Source organism: Geotrypetes seraphini, chromosome 11 (genome assembly GCF_902459505.1).
Source record: "Geotrypetes seraphini chromosome 11, aGeoSer1.1, whole genome shotgun sequence".
NCBI classification, from domain to species: Eukaryota; Metazoa; Chordata; class Amphibia; order Gymnophiona; family Dermophiidae; genus Geotrypetes; species Geotrypetes seraphini.
This window is the reverse complement of record NC_047094.1, coordinates 13,223,023-13,243,010: the sequence shown is the minus strand read 5'-3', so window position 1 is coordinate 13,243,010 and position 19,988 is coordinate 13,223,023. Positions and strand designations below refer to the sequence as shown.

At 42.5% G+C, this 19,988-nt stretch overlaps 1 protein-coding gene across 2 annotated transcripts in view; it reads left to right on the top strand.

Moving 5' to 3' along the window:
• WIPI2 (WD repeat domain, phosphoinositide interacting 2) overlaps positions 1–19,988 on the top strand; it is a 58,631-nt gene that overhangs the window by 31,127 nt on the left and 7,516 nt on the right. For both annotated transcript variants that reach the window (XM_033914502.1, XM_033914501.1), the window contains exons 6-10: positions 1,196–1,288; positions 4,210–4,280; positions 6,305–6,412; positions 10,038–10,202; positions 14,033–14,140. In XM_033914502.1, the coding sequence (XP_033770393.1) occupies positions 1,196–1,288; positions 4,210–4,280; positions 6,305–6,412; positions 10,038–10,202; positions 14,033–14,140 (545 nt within the window). The remainder of the gene's footprint in view (positions 1–1,195; positions 1,289–4,209; positions 4,281–6,304; positions 6,413–10,037; positions 10,203–14,032; positions 14,141–19,988) is intronic.

Below are 19,988 nucleotides of genomic sequence, written 5' to 3'. Positions count from 1 at the left end.
GACTAATTGCAATAAAAGGAGCAGAAAAACTATGGTATGGCCCCAAACTTTTCTCAGTAACAATCAAAGATTATGTATGTAGAGAGGTGGATTAGAAATAAGATTGTGGTTGAAAAAGGTCACAAGACTTTGTATAGGGATTCTACATTAGTTCATACTGGACTGGATTCAGTAAATGGTACCCAAATTTGGGCGCTGGAAAAATTATTCTGTAAATCGTATTCAGAGTTAAATGCTTTTAGAGAATGACACGGGGACAAATTTGTCCCTGCCCCATTCCTATTAACTCTGCCTTATCCGCACAAGCCTCAAACACTTAGGATTTGAAAGGGTTTGAGGCTTGTGCAGATGAGGACGGAGCTTAGGCATTGGTGGAATGAGGCATTATGACATCACAATCTGAGCTCTAGAATGTTGCTACTTAGGATTTTAAAGTGTTTGAGGCTTGTGCAAATGAGGATGGAGCTTAGGCATTGGTGGAATGAGGCATTATGACATCACAATCTCAGCTCTAGAATGTTGCTACTTAGGATTTGAAAGGGTTTGAGGCTTGTGCAGATGAGGACGGAGCTTAGGCATTGGTGGAATGAGGCATTATGACATCACAATCTCAGCTCTAGAATGGTCCTAGTTATGAATTTAAGTGTTTGAGGCTTGTGCGGATGAGGACAGAGCTTGCAGGAATGGGGCAGGGATGGGAAAATGAGTTCCTGCAGGGACGGGAAAAAATTTGTCACTGTGTCATTCTCTGGGCACAGTATGGAGGGCTTGCAGAACCCCTGCACGAGTCCAGTGACCTTTTTCAACCACAATCTTTTTTTAATTTTTTCTGATGTTATCTCTTCTTAAAAAGATCTTTTTAAGAAGTTTTGTGGCCATTCCCTAGTTTTTCTACTCTTTTATCACATTTGGTAATTTCAGAAGGAATATATTTACTCCTTATATATTCCTTTTTGAGGTGAGCTAATAGCATATTTTAATGATGATGAGTGAAGAACAAAAGTTTGCGACTAAATCGCTAATCTTATTCAACAAGTAAATACCATTTATAAGCAATAATTCTGCTTTTGAAATCTTTCTTGCATCAGTAGTGAGTATTGCAGCAGTTTATTGGATATTTTCTGCAGATTGCTAAGCACTGATAAGGTATCTGTTCTGTTGCTCAGCTTTCCATATTGGTGGTTGCTTTTTGCAGAGAGCTGCTAATATGATTCCAGCTCATGACAGTCCCCTCGCTGCGCTGGCGTTCGATGCAAGCGGCATGAAACTTGCAACAGCATCAGAGAAGGTAAGGCATATAGGAATCTTATTTCTCATCCCTATTTTTCCAGTATGAATAGCTAATGCAGTTTCTTTCCTATCTGTGATACTTAGGGCTTCTTTCACGAAGGAGCGCTAGCGTTTTTAGCGCACGCACCGGATTAGTGTGCGCTAGCCGAAAAACTACCGCCTGCTCAAGAAGAGACGGTAGCGGCTAGTGCGCTTTAAGGCCCTAACGCGCCTTCGTAAAAGGAGCCCTTAGAGCTTTAGCAAGAATGGTAAATCTGCTGGAATTAGAGGCACTCCGTGTCTAACAAAAAACAGGGATAATATGCTTTTATAGAACGACAGTAAAGTCTAATTATGATAGAAACAAACTGACTATAATGAACACCAATTCCAAGAGAGTGAAATTACTTTGAAGTACGCTCAGAGAAGTGAAACTCTGAAGAGAGAGACAACCACCCCCTCTTGGGTTGTTGGGAGCCATTGAGAGATTTTTCAAGCGAATCAGTTTCACGGACATCTTAAACAGTATTTCAGTTGGGGCCCTACAGGACTTTTTCCTCATAAGATAAGTGAGATTGTAACACATGCTCCAGTGACACATGTTTCAAACAAAGGTGCAAAACAAGAAAAGAAACGTTTTATGAACTTAAAATTTTGAAAAATAGATATAAACCAGCGTTTACCATTTCTCGGAGAGTGATTTATCAAATATGCAATGACTGGATGGTAAACTCTTGTCCCAAGAGGGGGGTTGTCTCTCTCTTCAGAGTTTCACTTCTCTGAGCGTACTTCAAAGTAATTTCACTCTCTTGGAATTGGTGTTCATTATAGTTGAAAAGGATTAGGTCCCAATTTCTGCCCCATACTTTCTCTGTCTCTGTCATTTGGAAGCCAGGTACCTGGGGACATATCTTAAAGACCAGAAATCATCTTACAAAACATGTCCAATTTTATTGTGAGCTTTACATCCCTTTTATATTATTCTACATGAATCAGTGTTGTCAGCATGTGACGTAAACACAACCATATATGGACACAGGTCACATGAAACTTTAAAGACATCAGCATTTTTATATCTCAGGACTGGAGTCCAAAAGGTCAGAAGAGCCTTGGCCAGCAAAGCCTCTAATCTAAAGCTGTTTGCAAATACGGCTTATAAAAACAATTGAATTCACTTCACAACAAGTTAAGAACATATCTTTTCAAACATAAATGTCCTTGTAGTATTTTCAGCAAGAGAAGGCAAACAGAGTCTGGATTTACAGCTTTAAACAACATATGCCTAAGGAAAACTACCAAGGTACATGATACTGATACATGTCCCTTCAATAGTCAGTTCGGAATTAGAGGCACAGCAACATCCTTAAGCAATTTCTTCCTCCTATATTTTGAACTACAATAAAACCTTGGTTTGCGAGCATAATTCGTTCCAGAAGCATGCTTGTAATCGAAAACAACTGTATATCAAAGCAAATTTCCCCATAAGAAATAATGGAAACTCGGACGATTCGTTTCACAACCCAAAAACTTTAATACAAAATACTATACGTACTTGTATTGCAAGACCTCACTAATTTAGAACAGTCCTGCAGCATCAGAGAGAGAACCATCGGCTTAGTTGTGATGTCACGTGTGTATACTGTTTGTACTGGCATTGCAAGACTTTGCATGTGTAGAACAGTCACTACACTCTTGCAGTGTCAGAGAGAGAAGAACCATTGCTTGGTTGTGATGTGCGTATACTGTATGTACTTGTATTGTAAGACCTTGCTTGTATATCAAGTTAAAATTTGATAAAATGTTTTGCTTGTCTTGCAAACCAAGTTACTTGCAATCCAAGGTTTTACTGTTTTAGTTATACAAGCTGGCTCAAGTTTAACTGAAAAATCTCAAGAAGCACCTGAATTCCAATAGCTGCTGGATGTCATCATATTAAATTGAATTTTTTATTTTGTCTGAGGAGTGGTCCTTGTTTTCCTTGCAAGATCGTGAGACATTCCTCAACTTCGCATATGGCAAGAGGAAACAAAACTTACTAAAATGTATACTTGAGTGATCTGTTGAACCGACTACATTTTTGTATGTACATATACTGCTACAAGTGTGAAATCTCTTAAGACGCACCCTTCTTATCTAATGACTTAATTTGCACGCACTCATTGACTCTAATATTGTTGCTTGAAAAACATGTTGGTCAGCAGCAGTTCTGAATATGTATAGATTTTTTTTTTTTTAGTTCAAACTTTTTATTGAATTTTAAAGGTACATACAATGGTCTATATTGAGATGCAATATATAACAAGCTGAAGATACATGGATATGAACAAAGTTGTATATATGTATCTGGAGAAAAGTAAAGCTCAACCATAATAAAAGTATACAAATAATCCAGTAATGTATATTCTGCATATCCTACAATTCTATGCAGATTACAAATTATTCAGGCATTCAACTGTCCTGGCGGGCTCCCACTCTATCTAATTAAATCAAATTAAAATATCTCGGGTATATTCTTTGGTCAGTTTTTTTTAAATATTAAAATGAACCTGGTTTGGGAAGTTCTGGTGAGCGGAGAAGGGGGCAAGGGTAAGTTATCTAGAAACTGTTCAGATATCCATTTAACTTTTTTACCTGTTTAACTATGGGCTCCTTTTACTAAGGTGCGCTAGTGTTTTTAGCACACGCAGGAAATTACCGCGCGCTACGCTTCTAGTACTAACGCCAGCTCAATTCTGGCGTTAAGGTCTAGCACACCTTAGTAAAAGGAGCCCTATATGTGCAGTCAGCGATCTGACTTGGATATGATTTCTGAAAATCGTACGACTTTGAATGGATAGGTTACCTGTTTTTTTTTAATGCAGTTGACGTGCTGCTGAACGTGAACTTTGGGGGTTTTATTCCCTTGGAGTCTACAGTTTCTGTGTGTTCTGTACTTTCCAGGGGACAGTGATTCGAGTGTTTTCCATTCCGGAGGGACAGAAGCTGTTTGAATTCCGAAGAGGTGTAAAGAGGTGCAGTAGATGGTTCATTCTCTGCATTTAGGTTAATTATTTGAACTTGAAGTCGGTGGCATGGCAAGGATGAGAGGCGCCCCCCCCCCCTCGTCTCTGCCCCCCGCTGCAAGCGCGTCCCCCTTCCCTTCCCCTGTTCCTCTAGGTCGGGGGTCGGCAACCTGCGGCTCCAGAGCCGCATGCGGCTCTTTTCCACCTTTGCTGCGGCTCCGGTAGTGTGTCACGCAGGCATGCAGCTTAAGTCCGGCGTCGCGGCGGGAAATAGCCATGCTGATTAGTGAGCTCAGCACATACACAGATGAAAGCCTTGCTTGCTGATTGGTCCGGCGGCCCCGCCCCGCCGGACCAATCAGCAAGCAAGGCTTTCATCTGTGTAGTGCTGAGCTCACTGCTCAGCATGGCTATTTCCCCCGCGACGCTGGACTTGTAAGGTGCCTGAAAAAGAAATCATCCTGGCCGGGGTCGGTGTCATGCTCCGGAGATCTACAGCCTTCCTATCTCCCTCTCCCTTCTACCTGCTTCCGGCCACATCCCCTGCTCCGCGGCTCTCTTCGGCAACTCGGCAGCAGCTTCTGACGTCGGGGCCTACCCTCTGCGAGTCCTGCTTGTTTCAACTTCCTTTTTCCACAAAGGCGGGACTCGTAGAGGGAAGGCCTCGATGTTGGCAGCTTGTCTTGATCACCGCTGCTGACGAGTTGCTGAAGAGAGCCGCGGAGCAGGGGGGTGTTGCCAGGTGCAGGTAGAAGGGAGAGGGCCAGATGCAGGACTCGTGGGTGAGGGAGGAGAAGAGAGAGAGAAAGAGAGAGGGGAGGGAAACAAAAGGAAATCTTTCATACTGGGCTGGGCCGGAGTGGAGGGAGGGTGGAAAGATTCTAGCTACAGGGTGCAGTAACAAAGGAAAAGGGGGGGAAAGCTGAAAATGGAGATAGTGACACAAAGAAGAGAAAGGGTAAGCAGGACCTGCTGAATAAGGATAGAGATACAGAGGGGACATGAAGAGGAGGTGAAATAGAGACATAGAAGTAATGCTGAAAAAGTGTGTGGGGGGAGATAAAGACATTGAAAGGGCAAATGGTGAACATGGCGTAAAGATAAGGACAGAGACAAATGAAGATTCTGAAAAAGTGGTGAGATAGGGATATAGGTGAGATGGACACAAAGAAGGGTGATGCTGGAAAATAGGTGGAATGGTAATTCTGACAGACACAGAAGGGAAATGCTGGATCAAGGAGAGATGGGGCTCAGGCTGGATGGAATGAGGAGAAATGCCTTGTTGGCCCGGAACTTCCTCTCCTACGTCAGAATTGACGTCAGGGAGCGGAATGCTGGTCAGCGCAACACTTCTGCAGGGAAAGCTTGGGACGGTGGTGGCTTGGGGGCTGTTCCCCGATTGCGGTGGCAGCAAACCGAGTGGCTTGGGGGACGGCACGGAGACAGAAAGAAGGGGGAACAGGGAGACAGAAAGAAAAAGTTGGGGGAGAGAATGAGGTCTGGAGGAGAGGAAACATACAGGAGGCTGAAAGAAAGGAAGAAAGATTGGATGCACAGTCAGAAGAAGAAAGTGCAACCAGAGACTCATGAAATCACCAAATAGCAAAGGTAGGAAAAATGATTTTATTTTCAATTTAGTGATCCTGTATATAGCATTAAGATAAGAAACAATATATGCAGTGTTAGATTTGTTTTATAATGGTTTTGCGGCTCCAAGTTTTTTTTTCTTTTCGAAAACGGGTCCAAGTGGCTCTTTATGTCTTAAAGGTTGCAGACCCCTGCTCTAGGTGTTCACCGCTGCGAGTAACAACTTCAACGTGCTCCTCGCGACATCACTTCTATGAGGGGCACCCGGAAGTGACGTCAGTGGGAGCGCATTCGTCTCTCCACACAGTATCTAAAATCTGCCTCTTACTGTCTCTGCTGGGTTGTTTTGACTGTAGAATTAATATGCTTGTCAGAGTGCTCTTTTCCTGCATCTTCGGTTTGCAGAAGTCATGTATGTTGTGACACGGTTTCTGTCCTTTTTTTAGGTGTGTGAGCATTTGCTCTTTGGCATTTAGCATGGATGGTATGTTCTTGTCTGCTTCCAGTAATACTGAGACAGTGCATATCTTCAAACTGGAGACTGTAAAAGAGAAGTAAGTTTCCTAACTGCAATACATATTGTCAGAAATTGAATTGCATTAATTCCTTGTTTTACCTGCGTTGAAAAAGGCTTTTATGAAAATGCACAAAGGTGTTCTGGAACATAAGTTTGGGTGAAAGGGGAAGAGTTACAATGTAGACACACATTTTACATCTTATTTGGAGCAGGTGTAAATTTGTGCATATGAATGGATGCACAGTTGACATGGGACTCGGTATCTATTTTATGTAGGCACATAGCTGCATTTGCTGCCTTTTTAAAACAAGCATCGTTGGGAACTTTACAACTAGGTGGAAAGGAGGGACAGGGGAGATATGATTCAGATGTTCAAGTTCTTGAAAGGTATTAACGTAGAACAAAATCTTTTCAAAAGAAAGGAAAATGTTAAAACCAGAGGGCATAATTTGAGGCTGAGGGGTGGGAGACTCAAGAGCAATGTAAGGAAATTCTTCTTTACGGAGAGGGTGGATGCCTGGAATGCGCTCCTGAGAGAGGAGGTGGTGGAGAGGAAAACAGTGGCAAGAGTTCAAAAAAGCATGGGATGAACACAGAGGATCTTCTAGAATAAGAAAATAATAGTAAATATTGAAGAACTACGGCCAGTACTGGGCAGACTTGCATGGTCTGTGTCTGTATAAGGCCGTTTAGTTGAGGATGGGCTGGGAGGGTATAGATGGGCTGGAGTGAGCTTTGACTGAGACTTCAATAGTTGGAACCTAAACACAGTACCGGGCAGAGCTTTGGATTCTTGCCAAAAAATAGCTAAGAAGAAAAAAAAAAAATTAAATTAGGTTGGGCAGACTGGATGGACTATTCGGGTCTTTATCTGCCGTCATCTACTACAGTGGTTCCCAATCCTGTCCTGGAGGACCACCAGGCCAGTCGGGTTTTCAGGACAGCCCTAATGAATATGCATGAGAGAGATCTGCATATAATGGAGGTGCCAGACATGCAAATCTACTCCATGCATATTCATTAGGGCTGTCCTGAAAACCCAGCTGGCCTGGTGGTCCTCCAGGACAGGGTTGGGAACCACTGATCTACTATGTTAATATGTTATACAGTTTTCACTGTTGCTGACTCTGTATTGTTCTTTTCTATCATTTCATGTTGTAATTTAGTGAAAGTTTTAGTGAGAAAAATTAAAAATCATTTGAACTAAAAAAAAAAAAAAAAGGGACAATTTTATTAGAGATTCTCTTATTGCTGTTTGTTGACTGCATTTAGCCCCCTTTTATCGAGCTGCATGGGTCGGTGAGGTAAGTGCTCTGATGCACTTAGGAATTCCATGAGTGTTGGAGCATTTGCTGTGCTGGCTTGCGCTAAAAACCAGTAGCGCAGTTTGATAAAGGGGCCCTTATTCTGCATCGGGTAATCTTTTATTGGTGGTGCAATATAGAAGAAGTGAAATGAATGATTTTCACTTGTGATGCTTTTTCTAAATATATTTCCTTTGATTCTTTTTCCCCCCATAACTTGATGATGTGAGCTGCTAATCTTAAGTACTGGCTGCTGGAGCCCAGTCCTTTTTTTTTTTTAATACTTTATTCATTTTTACAACTTACAAGAAGTGTAATCGGAAATAACATTTAAACTTACTAACATCACTTGAATTTCTGTTACAATCATTTTAAATCAATGAAATTTATTCCCCCCCACCTTTACCATATCATATGTAATCACGTATATCATATAATATATTCTTTTCTACTAATCCAAACAATTAATATAAGATCAGAAACCCCCCACCCTCTCATTTGCAATTGTATAATTAAGGGAAAAATGTTATTTACTCGTTACAATAATCTGTTAATGGTCCCCAAACATCCTTGAATTTATTAAAATGTCCTTTCTTTATGGCTAATATTTTTTCCATTTCTTGAAATAGTAGTAAATTTATCACTTTTTTTCCCCAAATTTTGAACAAGTGAAAATTATTCTTAGGATTGTTCTGTGGGATTGATTTATTTTTAATTTATAATAGTATATTTGCTTTTATAAACATACAAATTGCCTTTTAGAAGATAAGTGCAACGTATGCCTTTTCACATCCTAAGCACCTTGTAAAATTACTCATTTGTGGTGGTTAGTTGCTTAGGGGGGATCTGAAATGTCAAGTCTGAGTAGGATTATAAGGTACACAGTGCTTTAGTAAATTATTGGAATTACAGCTAAAATAGAGGATAATGTAGTGTCTGGTTTCCAGTAGATTACAGAATCTGAGGATCATGGTTTTGCTGGAGTTGGATCTTGCCAGACAAACCTAATACATTTTTTGACTGGGTAGCCAGAGTGCTGAATGAAGTGTGTTTGAATTTCATAAAGGCTTTTGACACGTTTCACATGGGCAACCTAAAGACAGAGCTTCCTAAAGTGACTGACTGGGTTTGAAAATGACAGAGAGGTAACAAAAAAATAGTTATAAATGGTATTCATTATGAGGGAGGCAGTGTTACCAGTAGCCCCTTTCCAATCCTCTTCCCCCCCCCTTCTGACCCTCGCCCCTCCCCCGTTCTCCCTCCTCTTCCCATTACTTCTCTCCTTGCTGTTCGCAACTCTACGATCAATTTGATATGTAATCACTTGTAAATACTCCCTCCTTGCTGTCTGCTGCTCTATGATCAATTTGACATGTAACCACTTGTAATCTCTGTTTAACTAATGTGAACCGCCTAGAACTCTTCGGGGTATGGCGGTATACAAAAATAAAGTTATTATTATTAGTAGTAGTAGTATACCAGCAGATTGATAATAAATCATAGACCGTAGGGTTTTCATACAGTGCACAGTTGAGCTGTGGCATCTGTTGATGGCAGATAGGCTTCAAAGAGGTTTAACCTTTTCCTATCGTGTGTACTGGATGGCAGGGCATTCCAAAAATGTCGTTGCCATCGTGGATAAACAGTCTGTATGGACTAATAAAGAGCCAGGAACACAAAATATTTGAATTTACAGACTTATGACATATTTGGTGTCAGGTCAAAAGCACGCCCAGACAATTGAGCGCAGCGCGGAGGCGCGCGCCGCTCTAAATTACTGTTTTTAGGGCTCCGACGGGGGGGGCGCGTTGTGGGGGTGTTGTGGGGGGATTGGGGGTTGTAACCCCCCACATTTTACCCCCCACACCCTCCCGTCGGAGCCCTAAAAACAGTAATTTAGAGTGGCGCGCGCCTCCGCGTTGTGCTCAATTGTCCGGGCGCGCCTTTGTCTTTCGCGCTGTTGTCTATGAACCGACATATTTACATTATGTTTACAATTGCCTTAAATGATAACGATGAATAATACAAAACTTTGCTAAAATAATTACGATTGGAACCAGCGTAACATAAAATTTATTACGATAGGAAAAGGTTAAGGAAAAGGTTTGGGGAAAACCATCACTTCTCCTGTGAAATGAGCTACAAGAAATCAATCCGTTTTGGGGGTTCTGCTATGTACTTATGACCTGGACTGATCAGACACACGATACTCAGCTTGATAAATGATACAGAGTCAGCCCAAGGTCTATCATTCATCTTGTATTCTTTTGAGAGATTTTTTTTTAAGCATGAAAACTTAATTTCTTAGTCCTGATCATACTTTTATTGATTTATTTTTTTTTGTTGAATTACTTGCAGGCCTCCAGAAGAGCCTACTACCTGGACAGGCTACTTTGGGAAAGTGCTGATGGCTTCCACCAATTATTTGCCGTCGCAAGTTACGGAAATGTTTAACCAAGGCCGGGCCTTTGCTACAGTTCGCTTGCCCTTCTGTGGGCACAAAAATATCTGTGCACTTGCCACGTGCGTAAGCCCATTGCCTCATGCAGTTCCTGAACATACCTGATACAGTATTGCTAAAAGCTGTTCTTTGCTATAGAGACCTTGCTTAGTCTCATCAAGCTTTTTACCTGAATTTAGCATTCATGACTGTTTTGTAGAACCTTGCCAAGGAACTTAAGGCTCCTTTTACAAAGGTGCGCTAGCGTTTTTAACGCGCGCCCATGATTAAAAGGAGGCAGTAGCGGCTAGCACACCTTTGTAAAAGGAGCTCTTAGTAAATCTGTCACAAACTGAAAAGGTTTTTAGGGGTTGCAATGTCCAGAACAGCTCAGTCGAGTCTGAATAAAACTATGTTCCTGGAAAAAAAAAGATGCTTACATTGAGCTCCTGCTGAATTCTTTAGAACAGTGGTCTCAAACTCAAACCCTTTGCAGGGCCACATTTGGGATTTGTAGGTACTTGGAGGGCCTCCGAAAAAAAGAATTAATGTCTTATTAAAGAAATGACAATTTTGTATTAGATAAAACTCTTTATAGTTTATAAATCTTTCCTTTTGGCCAAGTCTTAATAATAATATTGTCATTTATAGCTAAAAAGACATATGATGAAGAAACTCTTTTATTTTACTTTTGTGATTATGATAAACATACCAAGGGCCTCAAATTAGTACCTGGCGGGCTGCGAGTTTGAGACCACTGCTATAGGCTAAGGCTCTTTACACCTGCATTGTGATGTCATAGAACTTTATGGTTATGGAAACATACTAACATGATGGCAGATAGAGGCCAAATGACCAATCCTCAGCATCCACTATCTTCTCCTCTCCCTATTGGCTAAGGCTCTTAACATTTGCATCTCCTCTTCCTATAGGCCAGTGGTCTCCAACTCCAACCCTTTGCAGGGCCACATTTGGGATTTGTAGGTACTTGGAGAGCCTCCGAAAAAAAGAGTTAATGTCTTATTAAAGAAATGACAATTTTGTATTAGATAAAACTCTTTATAGTTTATAAATCTTTCCTTTTGGCTAAGTCTTAATAATACTATTGTCATTTATAGCTAAAGAGACATAGAATTTTGATAGGCGCGTAATCAAATTTTAAATAAACTGTGAAAAAAACCCCCAAAACTATCAAGAAACTGTTTCATTTTACTTTGGTGATTTTGATAAACATCGAGGGCCTCAAAATAGTACCTGGTGGGCTGCGAGTTTGAGACCACTGCTATAGGCTAAGGCTCTTTACATCTGCATTGTGATGTCATAGAACTTTATGGTTATGGAAACATAGAAACTTGATGGCAGATAAAGGCCAAATGACCAATCCACAGCATCCACTATCTTCTCCTCTCCCTATTGGCTAAGGCACTTAACATTTGCATCTCCTCTTCCTATAGGCTAAGGCTCTTTACACCTGCATTGTGATGTCATAGAACTTTATGGTTATGGAAACATAGAAACTTGATGGCAGATAAAGGCCAAATGACCAATCCACAGCATCTACTATTTTCTCCTCTCCCTATTGGCTAAGGCTCTTAACATTTGCATCTCCTCTTCCTATAGGCTAAGGCTCTTTACACCTGCATTGTGATGTCATAGAACTTTATGGTTATGGAAACATACTAACATGATGGCAGATAAAGGCCAAATGACCAATCCTCAGCATCCACTATCTTCTCCTCTCCCTATTGGCTAAGGCTCTTAACATTTGCATCTCCTCTTCCTATAGGCCAGCGGTCTCCAACTCAAACCCTTTGCAGGGCCACATTTGGGATTTGTCGGTACTTGGATGGCCTCAGAAAAAAAGAGTTAATGTCTTATTAAAGAAATGACAATTTTGTATTAGTTAAACCTCTATAGTTTATAAATCTTTCCTTTTGGCTAAGTCTTAATAATAATATTGTAATTTGTAGCTAAAGAGACACACGATCAAGAAACTATTTTATTTGACTTTTGTGATTAGGAGAAACATACCGAGGGCCTCAAAATAGTACCTGGTGGGCCGCATGTGGCCCCCAGCCGCCAGTTTGAAACCACTGCTTTAGAAGTAGGCATCGAAAGTATGCCTTTCTTATTTGACTTGCAGTATATTGGAAGATGGACACTGAGAAGCTTGGCTACTATTTAAGACAAATTTTAGCTTTTGCATGTTCTATGCGTTGAATTACAAAAGGTAAAAGCAGGCTCTCCTTTCCCTTTCTGCTGCTGATACAAAACTTAAGGTGCTTCTTAAGGATCAGGAACACTTTTGAAAATGTTTAGCACTGCGCTTCTTTCATAGGCACACAGATACAAAGCTTGCTGTTTTGCAAGAATCGGCAAATATTTACAGTTCAAACAATTTTTATTGATGCAAACAACAGAGTAAGGCATAGAAGGGTTCTCAACAAACTAAGAGGCATCGTCCTCAACACTCATACAGGCATCAACAGTTTAGGATTAATATCAACAGACCCCCCCTCCCCCCCGCCTACTCTGCCCATGGCAAGCGAGGCTGAAGTCGGTGGCATGGTGCCCTGAGGCCCTGGACTCTTATGAGCTCTGAAAAAAGCCACCCCACCTCCCTCCCCCCACTCATCCCTAGTGACTATAACTGTTACTGAGTAGTAGAACACAACGGAACATTCCCCCTCCCCCCGGTACTCTCCACCCCGTCTCACCATGTCTCTCTCGCCCCAGCATCAGCTGAGTGCCCGTATTAGGACACCCACCTTAATACCTCACTTCGTCATCGGCAGATATTTAAAGTTTCCTCTGCTTTGTAGATGATTTTATAGCTACACTAAAGGTGTATTTAATGCAGACATTGACAATAAAATAGATGATCTCTTTAGGCCTCTTCCATCCCTGTTTTTCTGATATATGTTATCTCCAATGTATTAGCTACTTAGTTTTCAAAGCAGATTCAGTATCAGAGGAGTAATAGATTAACACAAATTTATTATAAAATTAACGTGATCATATCAAAATCAGTTTTGATTCAACTCCAAACTAAATGAACCAATACACTGAAATTTAAAAATTTGACCACTTAATGAACTTTACATTTCAGAAACTAGATCTGTAGACAGGACATTAAAGTAACTTGTGGCTTTAAGAAAAGTGGGATAATGAAGTTGACTTGGCCATATGCTAAAAGATCAAATCACTGGATTGCAATAATAATAAAATAAACTTTGCGACTTTCTTAAAATTTTAATACTCGGTAGCCCTTCAGGTGAAGTCAGTCGTATACTACAAGGGAAACTTCTCGGGTTTGCTCAGATTTCAGTTTGTTAAGTTGTAAGTGAAGACTTAGATCAGTGTCTTGCAAACTTCCGGAAGCCACGGCACACTAAACCCTGTGCCATGGCTGAAGGGCATCTGGAAATGCACAGATGTCATCACATGTGCATGTGCGTCTGCGCATGTGCGAAGGCCCTCCAGATAGGGCCCTGAGCCGCCAGTAGGGGGCGCTATAAAAAGAGAGGTGCATAGAGGAGGAGAGGTACCAGCTGACTGCCTGCAGAATGTGCCTCGCGCTGCAAGAAGCACGTCTACTAGGCAGAAGCACGTCTACTAAGCACGTCTACTAGTCAGCTGGCACCGGCATCTCGTGGCACACAGTTTGTGATACACTGGCTTAGATAATCCTTTTCCCCTTTAGAAGCTGATGTGTCATACGTTTGCATTAAAAAATATATCGGAGAAGTAATAAGTGGAATCCTCTTGAGATGAAAGATGCCATTTGAGTGTAGGCGTTTTATAATTTTACATGGTGAATTGCCAGGAGCATGCATTTCGACAGGTGTTTCTTAATTTTTATTATTTCAATTTAAGCTGTCTTTTTTCTTTTTTTTTTTTCCTTTTCTACTAGAATTCAGAAGATTCCCAGGTTACTGGTTGGGGCATCTGATGGTTATCTCTACATGTACAACCTCGATCCTCAAGAAGGAGGAGAGTGCACACTGATGAAACAGCACAAGTAAGTACTGAAATGACAGCCATTATCTAGCATTGTACAGAATTTTAGTGAGTCTTGTTTAATTCTTTCCAAGTGTGAAGCTCCTTTCCTTTGGGCCAAAAATACTAAACTACCAGGAAACTATTTTCCACCCAGTGTCTTAAATCTTCAGTACTGAAAGAGTTTGCATTGGTTATCAATTCAATCGAGGACTGAATACAAAATTTAGGCACTATTTGTGCAACTTACAGGACAGTATTGTATGAGTAAGACAACACCAGAGGCAGACGGGAGGCCGCCTTGGTTATGCGAGTTCTTCTTTTGTGACAACTCCAGAGGCATATTCGCTTATACGTGCCAATAGTTCACGGCTCCAAGGTCTTTGTCTCCAATCTACCATGTACTATCAGTGCTCTACTGTATGCACAAATCATAAAGTGATCCACATAGGTAAATATCCTAAATATGTGGACACAGCGCCGGTGCCTGTTTTAGAAAAGGATCTGGTCATTATATTGAAATCCTCAGCTCAGTGCATAGTCGTGGAAAATATTGTGCCTCTGTTTAACACTTTAAACATAGAAACATAGAAGATGACGGCAGAAAAAGGCTACAGCCCATCAAGTCTGCCCACTCTGCTTACCCACCCCCTGTCTATGCCCTAATGACCCAATTTCCTTATCTTGACCCTCACATAGAAACATAGAAGATGACGGCAGAAAAGGGCTAGAGCCCATCAAGTCTGCCCACTTTGTGCGCATGAATAGTGGTTGCAGTTCTGGTTGGTTCATTTTAAATCGCATGTAATATAACTAGGGGCTTCTTTTTACAAAGGTGCGTTAGGGCCTTTATCCCAGGACAAGAAGGCAGCATATTCCCACACATGGGTGACGTCACCGACGGAGCCCCGCAGCGGACAGCCTCGAAAGCAAACTTGCTTGAAGATCTCGATCTTTCGAGCACTGTACCGCGCATGCGCGCGTGCCTTCTCACCCGAACTAGGGGGTGCATCTCCTGAGAGGATCCTCAATTCGTTTAATTCCGCGGAGACAAGAAGACACGTTTTTCTACATCTCTGCAGCATTGCCTTCTCTTCACCGCGGCTGTTTCTTTTCTTTCAGTAAAGTTCGGTCGCTGTGCTCTCCTATTTCTTTTTCGTTTTCTTTTCTTAAAAAAAATAAATAAATAAAAATAAAAAGTTTAAATTGTTTCTTTTATTTCTTGTCCGGCCGGTGAGCCTTGGGCCTAGGCCCATTTGCTCCTTTCGTTCGACACGGACTTTATTTTTTCCATGTCCCGGCCTCTCACCGGGTTCAAACGTTGTCGTCAGTGTAATCGTGTGATTTCGGTCACCGATCCCCATTGCCGCTGTCTACAGTGCCTGGGTCCCACTCATTCCCCAGAAGATTTTCACCGTTGTTTCACTCTTACTCCACGGGCTTTTCGACGCCGGTGCGCTCAATTTTTTCAACTTTTTGGAGACATGGAGCAACCTTCGGATTCTACTTCGACCTCGGCGGCTGCCCCGGTCTCGAAGGCTTCGACTCCGACGACATCGACGACTACGGTCTCGAAGGCTTCGACCCAGGCTCCGGCTGGAGCTTCGGTCTCGAAGGCCTCGACCTTGCCTGCTTCGGTTCCCTCGAAGACGGTGCCATCTGTGAAGTCTCTATGGGGGGTAAGTCTCCGGGTTCTCTTTCAGGTACCATACCCAAGAAGCCACCAGAGTCCTCTGCACGTCCATCTTCCAAGCGTACCTCCAAGATAAGGGAATACTCACCTTTGAGGTCGCCCTCTTCGGAGCGTACTGCTGCACCTAAGAGGTCAGAATCTTCTGTCTCGGTGCCAATGCTGGAGGACATGTTGAAATCTATACTCACCACTCAGATTTCCTCCTTAGTGGCTCAATTGGTCCCGTCCTCGACCTTGCCTCGGACTGATCAGCCTGTCACCCAACCAGAGCTTCCAGTATCTCGAGGCCGATCCAGGACACCGAAGAAAATTTCTTCGTCTGATTCTTCTCCAGACTCACCTCCTCCGAAGCACCGGTCGAAGCATTCGAGACCTATTGCTTCCAAGCTTCGGAGGGAGTCTTCGGCATTGGATACCGAGACTTCTCTGCCTCATTCTTCGAAGCAGAAGCACGGATCTCGACACCATCGCGCATCGACTCGAAGTCCTTCTCGACCAAAGACTCCACCGTCGAAGCCACCCCGTCGAGACAGTTCACCACAGACCTCGACTCATTCCGTACCACGTACACCTGGTACTTCTCCATCCAGGAGCCTGAAGAGAAAACATTCTCTTACTCCACCTCACAGTGCAGCTTCTTCTGTGACTCTACGTCTAGACTCAGAACCACTTTCACCATATTCTAGAGAGGCTTCTCCCTCATACTCAGCTCTTCCTAAATCTCTCAGTGTATCTCCTGAGGAAGCGTCTGATTCCAAATCCATTTCTTTTGCCAAATTTATTTTTGATATGAGACAAGCTCTCAAACTGGATCTTCATTCAGATTCTAAGTATACTCCTGAATATTTAGCAGATATGGAGCTTCCTCATCCACCGAAAGAGTCCCTCAGATTACCTATGACTCCTGTTCTGAAACAAACCTTTGTAATATGGAGACTCCTTATTCCATCACTGCCATTCCATCTAAATTGGAATCCCGTTATCGAACAGTTCCATGTAAAGGTTATGAAAAGTCTCAACTATCTCATCAATCCCTGGTAGTAGAATCCTCTTTAAAGAAAGCACATCCTTCTAAAATCTATGCTTCAGTTCCTCCAGGTAGAGAAGGTCGTACCATGGATAAGTTTGGTCGCCGTTTATACCAGAACTCTATGATGGCAAATAGAGTTCTTAATTACAGCTACATTTCTACATCCTACTTCAACCATTTTCTGAAGATTTTACCATCTTTTTACCCGGATATCTCTACCACTCGTCTTTCAGAATTTAAACTCATCCTTAAGACTCTTTCTCAATTACGACTCTTCTTGTTACAAGCCTCATATGACACATTTGAACTCTCGTCTCGAGTATCTGCCTTTGCTGTAGCCATGCGTCGTTTAGCATGGTTACGTATTGTGGACATGGATCCCAACCTTCAAGATCGATTGGCAAATCTATCTTGTCAGGGAAATGAATTATTTGATGACTCTATTGAGGCAGCTACCAAGCATCTTTCAGAACATGAACGCTCTTTTGCTTTCCTCATTCGACCAAAACCTAAACCTGCACCAACTAGAGGTTTCAAACAGACTCCACGTCGTTATCCTCAGAAAATGACTCCTGCTTTTTCCAGACCTCCTCCTCGTCGTCCTCCTCAACAACAGTGACAACAAAAATCTCAGACTCCTGCTGCCACCAAGCCTGCTCAGTCTTTTTGACAATCTCAACATGAGCATTCCAATTTCTCTGTTTCCAAATTCTCCCCTCCCCATAGGGGGTCGCCTTTCCACATTTTATCACCAGTGGGAGCTCATTACATCAGATCTCTGGGTGCTTACCATCCTACGAGAGGGATACTCTCTTCGGCTCCTTCAGGTGCCTCCAGATCGCCATCCAAGAGAGTGTCCTTCCAATCAATCGCATCTTCCCCTTCTTCTTCAAGAAGCTCGAGCTCTGCTTCTCCTACGAGCTGTGGAGGAAGTTCCTCTTTCCCAAAGGAACTTGGGATTCTACTCCCGTTATTTTCTAGTTCCCAAAAAGACGGGGGATTTGCGACCGATCCTGGATCTCAGAGCTCTCAACAAATATCTAGTCAAAGAGAAATTTCGAATGCTCACTCTGCCAACTTTATATTCGTTAATGGATCAAGGGGATTGGATGTGTTCCCTCGATCTCAAAGAGGCGTATACTCATATCCCTATTCATCCAGCATTTCGCAAGTACCTCAGATTCCAAGTAGGAAGCCTTCATCTGCAGTACCGAGTTCTCCCCTTCGGATTGGCTTCTTCTCCCAGGGTTTTCACAAAATGTCTTGTGGTGGTGGCTGCAGCTCTTCGCAACCAGGGTCTCCAAGTATTTCCATACCTAGACGACTGGCTCATCAAGGCTCCCTCTTTTTCAGGGGTTATTGCAGCGACCCAACAGACTATTCTTTTTCTACAAAGTTTGGGATTTCACATCAACTTTCCCAAATCTCAGTTGACTCCTTCTCAGTCTCTCCAGTTCATAGGAGCAACTCTGGACACTATCAATCTGAGAGCATACCTTCCACAACCACGTCAGGCCGCCCTGCTTCAGATTTCTCAACAACTCTTCCAACTTTCAACTGTTCCAGCACGAAAGATGATGGTTCTGCTCGGTCACATGGCTTCTACAGTTCATGTGATTCCTTTTGCCAGACTTCACCTTCGTATTCCTCAGTGGACACTGGCATCCCAATGGCAGCAATCAGTGGATCCACCAACTCGACTGATTTCCATAACTCCTTCATTGCGGAAGTCTCTCCGTTGGTGGATGCTCTCTTTGAATCTTTCAAGAGGCTTGCTGTTCCACCCTCTTCCTCATCAGAAAGTCCTCACAACCGACTCATCAATGTACGCATGGGGAGCTCATGTGGACGGTCTTCACACTCAGGGTCTCTGGACTCAAGCAGACCGTCGGTGTCATATCAATCTGTTGGAACGCAGAGCGATATTCTATGCTCTCAAAGCTTTTCAACATCTCCTTCACAACATGGTGATTCTTGTACGTACCGACAACCAGGTAGCCATGTATTATGTCAACAAACAGGGAGGGACGGGATCTCACTCCCTCTGTCAAGAAGCTCTGAAATTGTGGCATTGGGCAATTCTTCACAACATCTTCCTCAGAGCTGTTTATATTCAGGGTCAACACAATTATTTGGCGGACAAATTGAGTCGTCTTCTACAGCCTCACGAATGGACACTCAATTCTCCTACTCTTCGCCAAATCTTTGCCCGTTGGGGAACTCCACAGATAGATCTGTTTGCATCACCTCTCAACTTCAAACTGCCTCAATTTTGCTCCCGCATCTATGCCCCTCAACGTCTCGAAGCGGATGCGTTTCTACTGGACTGGAGGAATCAGTTCCTTTATGCTTTTCCTCCGTTTCCTCTGATTCTCAAGACTCTAGTCAAACTGAAGTCAGAACATGCCACCATGATTCTGATAGCTCCTCGGTGGCCCAGACAGCTTTGGTTCTCCCTTCTACTTCAACTCAGCACCAGGGAGCCTCTTCTTCTACCAGTATTTCCCTCTCTACTCACGCAGAGTCACGGATCCTTGCTTCATCCCAATCTGCAGTCTCTACATTTAACAGCTTGGTACCTTTCTACATAACAGACTTTTCTCAATTCTCTCCGTCTGTTCAAGATATCTTACTTGCTTCCAGGAAACCATCAACTAGACCAGGGGTGCCCACACTTTTTGGGCTTGCGAGCTACTTTTAAAATGACCAAGTCAAAATGATCTACCAACAATAAAATTTTTAAAAAACACAACGCACACTGTACGCATAGAAAATGTTAATTATCATTCCTATTCCAGGGTTTTTCAAAGAGGTCAAAGCAGATGACTCTATGCACTATCACCTCAGTAACAACCATACAAAAATAGACAAATATACCCCCTCCCTTTTTACTAAACCACGATAGCAGTTTTTAGAGCGCAGGGAGCTGCGCTGAATGCCCAGCACTGCTCTCGACGCTCATAGGCTCCCTGCGCTAAAAAAACTCTATTGCGGTTTAGTAAAAGGGGACCTTAGTGTAAAATATAGACAGCAGATATAAATTGAGACACATTTCGATCACTAAATTTAAAATAAAATCATTTTTCCTACCTTGTCTGGTGATTTCATGAGTCTCTGGTTGCACTTTCTTCTTCTGACTGTGCATCC